Genomic DNA, 11,669 nt, shown 5'->3' with positions numbered 1-11,669 from the left:
CCACACACCGCCGCCAGCTGCCCCCGCGCTTGACCAACTGTTTGTCGTACGTCTTGCGTCTTGCGTTGCCGCCGGTATCGGGTTTTATCATTGTATAGATTAGAAGGTCTCGTCGCAGTTCCAAATTGTGCTGATCACAGCGGTATACCCCTAATTAAATTTTCGTTGTTCATGTGAAAGAATAAGTACAATATAAGAAAATGGCATTGCGTGTTTTTGTTATTGAGAGTCTCAGTTTTGAGAGACACCAAGTTCTTCAATTCGAAAGACGAAAAAATATTGTGGGAAAGAGCGAGAAAGAGACGTGCAGTAAATTTAAAATATTTTAGGGGTTCTTCATGATGAGTTTCAGCTGAAATATTTATTTTGTTTAGTTTGTGTGGTTTTTATTGGCTTAAGCAACTCATATAGTATGTGGGCATGATGTATCTTTATTTATCCAAGGAAGCTGTGTATATTTATTTGGTTTTCAGGATTGAATTGTTAGTTAGTACAATAATTGCTGAGACATTTCTAGAGATGAGATTGTTTGCTGACTGAAGATAGCTTTTAAATTAATTCAATATAATAAAATTTTAATTATTATAATATTATATTTGGGAAAATTTACTTTTTCTAACTCTGAAAGAATCTTAAGAAAAATCAGTACTAAATGAGTGAAAAAAGCAATTGCAATTTTAGCAAGGATTTTAAAACATTTATTTAGACTATAATCTTTACATGTTAATTTACTTAATTTCTAATTGGCAATAAGTTAAATTCGTTATATTTGTTTATTAATAAACTACATGACTCACAATGATTTGCACGTTTTGTTACTCTACCACATCTATTTCAATATTATCATCATCGTCGGCTTTGTCGCTCAACTCCACACTGGAACAACTATCCGAACTATAATCCAATGGCTCATGAGGTCTGACAGCCACAGCTCCAGTTGGCAGAAGCATTGGCTTCGCTGCACTGACTCCCGAACCCAACTGCGATGGAGGTTGCTTCTCATGGCCACTCTTGAGATTCTCTCGCGTGTGTCGCCATTTCATGCGTCGATTCTGGAACCACACTTTCACCTGCAAGAAAGTAACTTTATTGCAAAATTCTTCTGCGCATTTTTTGTACTTTAAACTAACCTGTGCATCTGTGAGGTTGAGTCTGGCAGCCAGCTTACGTCTATCTGGTTTGGTAATGTATTTCTGTTGCTGGAATTGTATCTCAAGTCCTTTGCGTTGAAGATTCGTGAAAACGGCTCGAGACCAAGAACGCTTTCTTTTGCCATTGTTGTTGTTGCCGTTGCTACTTGCATTGTTGTTGCTGTTGGCATTGTTGCTGTGAGTGCTGCTGCTATTGCTGCCATTGCTGTGATTGCTGCCGTTGTGTGTGTGTCCGCCATTTTGTATCGCAACACCTGTTGCCGTTGTGGGAATGTCCAGTAGCTGCTGCTGCTGCTGTGCCGCAGTCTTGGCCAAAAAGCGTTGCTGTTGCGTCAACTGCAGATTCTTCAGGCTATTCAAAGTGGATGTTGAACTGTGCAGCAATGTCGCTGCTTTGTGTGGATGTTGCTGTTGCGGGTGTAAATGTTGCGACTGTTGCTGATGCAGTTGCTGTTGTTGTTGCTGCTGCTGCTGCTGATGGTGGAAACGCAGCAACGCATTCGTGGCCAGTGTTGGAAATGATGTAGCTGAAAGGGATAAGTTTATAAAATGGGAAAAATTAAATGAGAATTATTTTGAATATTGTCAAAAATATTTAAAATTAATTTTAAAAGAATGATATCATATTAAATATTATATTCATTAAATGATTAAATACGGAATTATTATTTATTATAAAATTCTTATAAATTTATTACTAAATTCTGTTATAATAATATGTTATTTATACGATTTAAATTGTATATGAAAATTATTGTGAAATATTAATGCATTAAAATATTTTTCTTTCTGATGTTTAATTGTATTCTTTATTAAGTTGTTTTTTTGTCTAATTATCTAAATTCTACTATTTTGTAACTTTTCCTACTTGAAGCCAAACTGTTTTTCCATTCAAATTTCCAATGCAGTGACTTTATTTATTTTTACAAGTTGGCACCAGACATCCTCAATGGTTACTTATTTATGTTTGAACATATATCCGCCGGGAAATAATATATTTTGCAATACAATTTACGCATTTCCCTAAGTGCACAAGGCTGAAAAGTGAACAACAAATAATCGACAGGGGAACAAATATTAAAATACAATTTTCGTAAAAATAAGTTGAGTAAATTATTTTGAATGAAACGCACGTTAAAAATATTTAAATGAGTTTGTTTATAATAAAATTTTCACTTAATTGGAAATAATCAGCATTGTAGGTAAACAAATTGTTTACACCACAGCGCCAAGAACCAACATCATCAACAGCTACAACAGCAACAACAGCAGCAACAACAACAACGAGAAATATACCACAACAACAACAGCAAATATCTCTTATTTGGGGTAATCGAGCACGACATGAGGCACGAGATGTGCTTGAGGCATATTTGGTGGGGCAAGCGGGTATTTGTGTATCTCTGTGTATGTGTGTGTTTTTGTTTCGTAGCTAAATGTTTTTTAAATACGCTTACAATATAGCAACTTATGAGCTAATAGTTTCTTTTCATTGGTGGCAACGATTAAACTAGTTTATGCATTTTTATTGGTTTTTTATAAACTCTGCGCACGGTTTTTCAATTTGTTTGTGCTCTCGGCATGCGTCTAATTATTTGTTCATGTTGCATTTTATTTACTCAAAACTCAAGCGATCTTTTGTCTATTTACATTGCAACGGAAATGCGCTACAATTGCATCTTTATCTGTATTTCTATCTGAATTTGTATCTGTATCTGCTTCTGCATTTGTATCTGCATGTGCATGTGCCATGTGCAAGCATTGGATCTTAATTGGCGGCATTTGGTTTCTGTCAACTGCCGCCTTTTCGTTCTAATGAGTTTTCCATCGATTTTCAACACCTCAGCGCACCTTAATTGCCGCATCTTAGACAATGATACATATTTGTAAATAATCCCTCAATGCTGTAAATATCTTAATGAGTTGTGATCATTCTGGGCGCATTTTAAATCATTGCCTGCCGCTGCCTGCTTCTGTTCTGATGTCTTGATTATTTGTGGCTATAAATTTATGACCTGCTTACAATTGTATATACAATTAATTGCGTTTGTGAGTTGGTATTTATGGTTTTGCGAATATTTATCCAGTTCACTTTGCGGATAAACAACTGAAGGCATTCCGAGTGCATCGCAATGAAGCAAGAGAGAATGTTCTCACACTGAATAAATTCTCGGGGATTTGTGAGAATTCCGCAAGCAAATATCCCTGAACCTGAGAAAGTGCAGGTGAAACTTATAGTCTACTTATCGGATCAGAATATTTATTATTTCAATGCAAATATAATATTTATAGACATTCAACAAAAAAATTATTTTATTCTTAAAATGTTTGTATGTTTTTCTGCATCTGTAAACTTATTATACAGCTAATGAATATTATACAGCATATGCAAATTTATAAAATTAGTTGAAAATAATCGTAAAATTTGCTCAATTCAAAATATTATCAAGATGAATATTTCCATTGTATCCATCGCATAACTGTTAACAAATAAAAAAAATACAGAGTGATTTCGTTTCAATTGGCGATCATCATCATAAAGTTGCCTAATCGCGATCTCACTGATTAGTAGAATTTATATGCAGTAACATTCAGTTAGATAACTGATTGAAATGATGTGTTGAGGCAACCTTAATACGTTGATCATCAAAGATATAGACCTGTTAGCCTGGGTCAGTGAAAGCGCACCTGCTGTAGAGAGAACTTTGACAAAGTCAGCAGGTTATATGGTTGAACACGTACTCTATGTGTCGATCATTGATCATTGGAAATGGTGGAAGACACAAGCAATTGGATTAACATATAAATTGTAAATTAATTAGGCAAGTGGCGCCAAATTATGGGCCCCAACCCGCAGCATTCAAACTAGGCGATACATAAATAAGCACAAAAACCAAAACACAAGTAAAACGAATTGAAGATTTTCAACAAATCCATCGATCGATGGGTTGATGGTCGATGGATCGATCGATCGCCAACTAGAAAGTAAAAACAATCAAACAAACTACTCAACACCCAAGGCTGAAACAGCAACAAATATCTAGAGGAGATGAGCAGAACTATAGAAAGAGATACAGAATTTGGATATGGATATGGATGGATGCATGGAATTGTGACTATGGTTGAGCCATCGGTATTTTATGATGTGCTATGCGATGCGATCAATCCATCACAAATGAATGCACACACATAATGAGAAAGAGAGAGAATCTTCTGGCTGTCTGTCTGGCTTATTCACCAGTGAAATAACTTTGGCACCACAGGTAGCCTGGGCCAGCCTGGGCCACCACAGTGGGTGGCTGTGTAAATAGTTGGCCTCGGTTGGCCCCTAAAAATACCGCAGAATAGCAGCATAAGCAGCATAACTTCAATCAGTCAGTTAGGCAGTACCTCAGTCAGTCAATTGCCTGAATGCTGCATGTCATTAACTTAAACGGCAGCCTCCAATCTGGAGGCACAGTAGTTGGCCCCACCGGCGCCCCAATCTATCAGAGAGTGAGCATCTATCTGTAATGGGTGAGGAGTGAGTTCCTTTCGGGTGGTGGATGGTGCTTTGCACTCTTCAAACGGAACCATTCATTATAATTAGATGGATTGGCTGCCCAATGAATGACGAGCCAATTGCTCAAGCAAATAAACAAATTCGCCTCAATCGCTTTTCAATATTCCAATTTTTCGATTTTCCGAATTTTCGAATCGTTTTGTGAGCAGTCAGTTTATTTTTAAGCTCAATACTTAATTTGTTCATAAATTGTTGTTAATTTGGTTTTGGTTCTTTTGAATTTAATTTATTTAATGTAGCGCAGGATTGATGAAACACTTCAAAACTCTTGACCAGTATTTATTTTTGTTGTTGTTGATTGAGGAAATGTCGAATTTTATGCCACGTGCTAATTGGCATTTCATTTTCGCCCTCTCAACATCGCTGCGAGCTGATAATGTGTTTAAGAAGCATTTAATTTTGATAATAATTTTCATAAATGTTCATCTTGAATTGATGGCCAATTTATTTTGATGTGGCGCTAATTTGTTAGCCACTTTCAAAGGAAATTAAGTCTAAATTAATGAGTTTGGTTGTGCGTTGAAGTCATTTCTGGTTTCGTTTTTTTGGATGAATCAAATATGCAAAAAGGAAGTGTAATATATACTTTTTGTTCTTCCTATTTATTACATCATATAGTATGTATCTTGAGATACATTCTTCTTGACAATATGATGACATTGTGTAACAAGAACTTCCGGATGCGAACGTCATACTGAGACACTTGGCTATTTAACACCCTCTTGATAAGTATTGTATACAAAACATTCAAGATGCATGGTGGGGACGGGGTGGAAATGGAGAAATTGGTTAAAGGGCAAACAACAAGTCGAACAATAGCAATCCAGCACAATATACAAAATATATTTCTCACTATTTTTCATATAAACAAGATCAAAGTGCACATGAGTCCATGAGTCGTCCCCCTGATATACAAAACAGCAGGAAGTAACGTAAATACAACAATATAGATATACATATATTTGTCGATTTCAAACTCAAATTCAAATTCGATTTCAATGCGATTCGATTCGATTGGATTTCAACAAACGAATTGTTTTCGTCAAGAACAGTTGGCTACAATAATATTGCACAATATGGCCACAGATCAACTAATAATTCCAATAAAAACGCACAATTTATGGCCCAACCATTTGGTTTCAGACCAAAAGTGTTTCATGTTTTCTCCGGAATGTAAATTTTCTATCATTCTTTTTACATCGCGATCGCAATGCAGTTTATAATGAGTCGGACCAAAGAAGATGTCTGAATTTGATTGGCAAATGGGAAAAACTTCCTTGACGCATCTTTTGATCATCTGCTGGTGATTGTCTTTGTAAGAGAACAGAACCACTTGAAAGGATGTTGAACTTTCAATTATTGTTATTTATGGTTGGATCATATTAGATTAATAATTAGCTTATGTGGGTCTATTTAAGTCTACGCTATTTTATAGGCTACATTTTAAAACTTTGTTATATAGGCATTTTAGTTCATTTAAGTACAGGTTTAGGAAGCTTTTATTTTTTTAGAAAAGGCAATTTTGAGAAATTTAAAAAGTCAAATTAGAGTTAACAAATTTTTATGTAGATATTTTAGTTAATGAAGAAAGTTTGTTTTATAGGTATTTCAGTATTTTATATAGATATATTAGTTATTAAAAAAGTTTGTTTTATATATGCATTTTAGTTGGGTACAAGTTTAGGAAGTTTTTATTTTTTTAGAAGAGTCAATTTTGTAAAATTGAAAAAGTCAAATTACAGTTAACAAATTGTTATGTAGATATTTTGTTTGTTTTATAGGTATTTCAGTTAAGTACAAGTTTGGGAAGCTTTTATGTTTTTTAAAAAATGCAATTTTGAAAAATTAAGACAGTCAAATAACAGTTAACTAGTTTGTATAAAACATCTTGGACAGATTTTTGTGAAGTCTAGTTATAGAGGATCTCAACTACATGTAGAGTATATTAATATTCTATCAAATTATTATTACAAAGTGTCAGAAGTTAAGTAATAATTCTTACCATGCTCTGCAGCACGTATAGGCGTGGGCCTCAGCACAGCCTTATAATCCATATAAAGTCCTGGATAGAACTTATCCACTCCCGCATAGGCGAAGGCATGTGGAACATTTATGGGCGAATGCTTGACACTTTCCGTGGTCTGTGGAAAGCAGCTGGGAAATGTGCAGCATGCATAGAGACCACCGTCACAGCATTGTCGGGTGGATGAAGGTATTGATAGGGTTGCCAAAGGATCTGTGCGATCGGAGCTCAACAGACGATCGACACTGAAACTGAGTTTCACTTTGGTTGTGGAGTTGTTGCTTTTGCTTGTTAAAGGGTTTTCACTGGTTACACTGGAATTGGTCACTGAATCTTTGGTGGGCAGATCACTATTGGAGTTGGAGCCATTCTCACTGTCCGCAGGATCATGACTGCTTGCTTGTAATTTAATTTCACAGTCGTTAAACACATGCGTGCTTAGATTTTCGGGCACACTTTGTTCCATATTGGCACTTTCTTGTAGTAACATTGCACAATTTAATCACACTACTGAACGTTATTAGCATAGATCGAATAACATGCCATAAGTTAAGTTAACTATATGGTAACAAAAAAACACCGTCGCTAAAGGAACCTCAATGATACGATCGCAAAGAAGTCTTAAAGGGGGGCGCATCTAAAGTTGAAACCGTTTGCTAAGACAACCCACACGGAACTGAATGAACCGGCCCGGGAGCAGACCCAACCAGCGATCATCGATTGCCTTTGGGCGCATACGAAAAAGTATTGTGTTAAAGTAAATCTCAGTGATCGGCACAGTGGTCAAAATTGGGATTATAAAGTATTTATTATTGTATGCAATTAAAGGTGCATACATTCTTATTAATGTACTGAATATTATGAATAAAGGATCAGTAAAAAAAGTAATTAATATATTAATTCAAAATTTATAAATGCTGCAATTGAAACTTTATTTTTAACGAAAATATTATTTTATGAAGTTGAAGTAGACATGTTCGAAATCAGGGTATAAAGGACGCAATAGGCTTATATCAAATTACTATTTTATGATAAAAATAATTATTCTGAAATTATCAAAATCTTTTTAATATACATACTTCGTAAAATGTATATCAGAATACTATATTGAATTAACCTAAAATAGTTTCACATGCATTTTCCGTGTTCTCGGATTGTTCATCTACCATATTTGACAGATCGTTCTTTGAATATTTCTTTCGTTTTTGCCCACTGTTGCTCACACGGATGAGAAACTTGTTGTACACGGCTTGCTTCGGTTGTTTACACACATGCAGACCGCTATGTCATTAGCTCAGTCAGAGATCGTTCGTTGATCGCTATTGAGATTTGTTTACCGATTTCTCCATATGTTGCCGTACTCCACTCACTCACACACACACGCTCACGCACACAGAGATGCTGAGAAGAAATACACTCACACACAGAGTGGTTCCCTAGCACCTACACCTTATGGGGAGAGACAGCATGGCAGCTGGCAGCCAATGCGAGCCATCCGTTCAAGTGGGCGGAGCTAACAGACTCTATCGCCAATGATGCTTTATCTCTTTCCTGCACATGCTATGTGGGGAGTGTATGGTAAATTTGTTTGAAATTGAGTGATCTCTGTACGATATCTATATGTGGGCAGTCAATAATAAAGTAGGTAATGTTTCTGCATATTAAGTTTAGTCATAAATCTAACCGCATTCCTGAATCCGCAATTGCTGCTTTGAAATTTCGGTGAGCTATTAAACTTTGTGAACTGCTCAAAATCAACACAATAAATAGTGGAAAAGTAAAAATTGTGAATCGAAGTTCGTTTCGTTAATGTGAGTCCTGCCGTGCCGTTACGTAGCATACATTGCGGCGCCTAACACCGCCCCTCTCACCGCGCCCAAGTGACCCCGAAAAAAAACAATGAATATGCAAATGCAATCACGGGAAATGTAAGTTAAAGAAGGACCCAAAGTACTGCCTAACAAATGTGGAATACCCTTAAAAATTAATTGTAAAAATATAAATTGTATGTGTACCTTAACTACATTTATTCCTTTTGCGCAGTCGAAGCCGGAAGCAGTGTTTATTTCATTATAATTTAATTTAATATTTAATACAAAATAATAAATTATTGGCTTATGATATATTGATATTCAAATAAAAATATTTTATTGTTGTGAATTTTAGACAATGAGATGAATTTCTTAATAACACCATAAAAAATGGTATTAAAAATATTATAATTATATATATTATTAGAAAACTGATATAATTTTAACAAAAAAAAAATTGTATTAAAATATTCATTAATTTTAATACACATTTTATACATCGTGGCGGCATATAATTATTTTATTTAATGAACAAATAATTATTATTAAGGATATTTATTTAATATAGTAGTAGTAGTATTGAGTATTCTGTTTTCAACTTGGTAACAAAGGTCGTATATCCCTTAAAAGAAGCGTATGGAGAAACGCAACCAGGCAAAGTAAACAAAACACGAACAGGATATTTTTTTGGGGAGAAAACCGCAATCAAAACGACTTGGCGCAACTAAATTTGGGTTAGGTAGACACAGTACGTATCTTTCGCTCGAATGGCTTCGTTGTCATCCTCAACGCCTCCGTCGCCGTCATCGGTATCTACGCCATTATTGCGCGGCAAATATGCAAATATGGAAAGTCTAAGCATCAGTGAACCAGGCGATTGCGATGATGATGAACAGGATTTCACATTTCGCTATCCCAGCTACATGTATCCCGATGTGGAGTACGATAAAAATGATGTGCCCCTCTCATTTAGAGCTTCGCCAGACTCGCTCTTCAATCTCTGTGCCGCCGTCGTCGATGCCCAGGGACGTACTGAGGTCTTTAAGTGGAACATCAATGATGTGGCCAATTGGCTGATTGATTTTGGTTATCCAGAATATGAGGTTCGCTGGTTTTAGTAATCTTGAAGCACTTGTAATCCGTAATTCCTGAAATTATCAAACAGCAAACCTTCAGGGAGAACTACATCGATGGCCATAAGCTTCTCAATCTGGATGCCATTGCTTTGGTAGCCCTCAATATACGGGATTTTGAGCATATTCGTCACTTGGGTCGCGGCATTCGAGCTCTCTATCGCAAGGAGTTGCAGACAGCCACTGAGGCTAAGCAGAATAGCGAGGTGTATAAATCCTTTAGATCTCGAACCGGACGCAACTATGAGGGACTGCGTGAGACGGAGCTGCTGGGACGCATGCATATGCTGCGATCGGTCTTCCAGGACCTTAACGAATGGGATCTCATGGAGCTGCACATGTCCCGCATTCCAGTTCGACGATATCGCGAGGTGGTTGCCGGATCCAGGCGCTATAATTTATATGGTCCATCAACAGCACGTCGAGAACCCATTATGGTGGACGATGTCGATACAACCACTTGGTATCAATTTGGGGATTGTTATTGAATATTCGATTACCCAATGCAAGTTTACCCATCTCTTATTAATCAATAGAATAATCAAATTTTATCTGAAATTTTTATTTTAATTTCACTTCAAAAACTGCAATTTAGGCAATCCTAAGCATTGCCTACTTTTATCATTTTTATCTTAGTTTTTGTTATGAAATCTCTTTATTTATTTTAGACATGTGTGAAAATAAAAAGAATTACCACAAGAAATGTCAGGAAATTTATAGAAAAATGTTTTAATTATCTTTATTATCTTTCCAGAAGAGCTTATTCCTTTTATTTGTAATCATAATCTTGTACACTAGTAATAGGATAGTTTTTTTGTTGTTGGTTTTATTGCACTGTATTTATCATATAATTAACAAGTATTTTATACATATTTTGTTCGATACCTTCTGCAAATATAATGCAAATGATATAATAAAATATTGCATTTATATGTATTTATATTAGCATTTATTTATAGATATATTTATGTAAAAGTGTATTTCCGTTTCCGGTACAATAAGTGGTAAGTGAACTAAGTACGTATTAGTTTCCCTACTGCACCTAAAAAAAGTTCTGCTCGATTCCCAAACAACTTCCAAGTTTCTGCACTTCCCACTTACAGTGAAAAAAAGTGAATTTTGTTGCTGTTGCTGCCCAATCAGTCGACACGGTGATCACTTATCGCGTTGTACTCATTGTTGTTGTTGCTGCTGCTGTTGTTGTTATGTTCGTTGTTGTTGTTGCTGTTGCTGTCCGCATTCGCGTCCCGCTCACGTGTTCAAATTTATTGATTGTTCTGCTCACAAGACACGGCGTTTATGTTTTGTGGTCTCTCGATCTCTCGATGTCCTGCTGCGCGGCATGGGAGACGTACGTGTGGTCGTTTTATGTTATATTTTTCGACATCTTGTGTGTCCGCAACGGGGCCTATGCAACCTTAGACGCAAGTCGTTGTGACTTGCCTAACTGGCAACCAGAAAACCACCAATCTAAAGCTAACCTAAGCAAAGCAAAGCAAACGGTATGTGTGGCTCCAATGCAAATGCAAATGCAAATCGTCGCAGCTCTAACGAAAGTGCAACGAGCTTTTATTAACTTATGCGCATTCAGATTACCTTAATAACTCGTTCCGTTAACACTTTATTATGTTCAAGGCTCATAAATCGTTCCATCACCCGGTCACAGACGCAGACGCTCCAGTCTGCGACGAAGAGACCCCAATCCCACCATTTTCAGACTCCAACTGCAACTCCAATTCCATAGTCCCCTGATCGCAGTCACTGGGCGATTATGATTTATCGCATTTTAATCAATTTAAAATGTTTAAAACGATACAAATCGGAAGAAATTATGAATGTGTTGCTGTCTTTAGGCTCCACAGTAGGCCAGGCCTCCAGCCAATGACAAGCATACAACAGCAACAATCTTGATGATGGCCAACAACAACAACATTAACTCAGATTTTGATGTGTGTGTATGTCTGTGTGCTTGTGTATGTTTGTATGCGT

The 11,669-nt window shown here is 36.3% G+C and overlaps 2 protein-coding genes across 2 annotated transcripts; one reads left to right on the top strand and one right to left on the bottom strand.

Annotated features, from left to right (window-relative positions):
* Positions 1-713: 713 nt before the first annotated feature.
* On the bottom strand, positions 714-7,384 carry LOC132797114 (homeobox protein H2.0). Its single transcript, XM_060808634.1, has 3 exons — positions 6,716-7,384; positions 1,131-1,678; positions 714-1,070 (listed from the first exon to the last, which is right to left on the bottom strand). Exons 1-3 carry the CDS (start codon positions 7,224-7,226, stop codon positions 816-818), a joined length of 1,314 nt encoding a protein of 437 aa, XP_060664617.1. The 5' UTR covers positions 7,227-7,384; the 3' UTR covers positions 714-815.
* Positions 7,385-9,349: 1,965 nt separating this feature from the next.
* LOC132798563 (uncharacterized) lies at positions 9,350-10,261 on the top strand. Its single transcript, XM_060810471.1, has 2 exons — positions 9,350-9,650; positions 9,713-10,261. The coding sequence occupies exons 1-2, from the start codon at positions 9,393-9,395 to the stop codon at positions 10,166-10,168; spliced, it is 714 nt and encodes a 237-aa protein (XP_060666454.1). The 5' UTR covers positions 9,350-9,392; the 3' UTR covers positions 10,169-10,261.
* Positions 10,262-11,669: the final 1,408 nt, after the last annotated feature.

Source organism: Drosophila nasuta, chromosome 2L (assembly GCF_023558535.2).
Source record: "Drosophila nasuta strain 15112-1781.00 chromosome 2L, ASM2355853v1, whole genome shotgun sequence".
Taxonomy (NCBI): Eukaryota; Metazoa; Arthropoda; class Insecta; order Diptera; family Drosophilidae; genus Drosophila; species Drosophila nasuta.
This window is presented reverse-complemented; position numbering and strand designations above follow the sequence as displayed.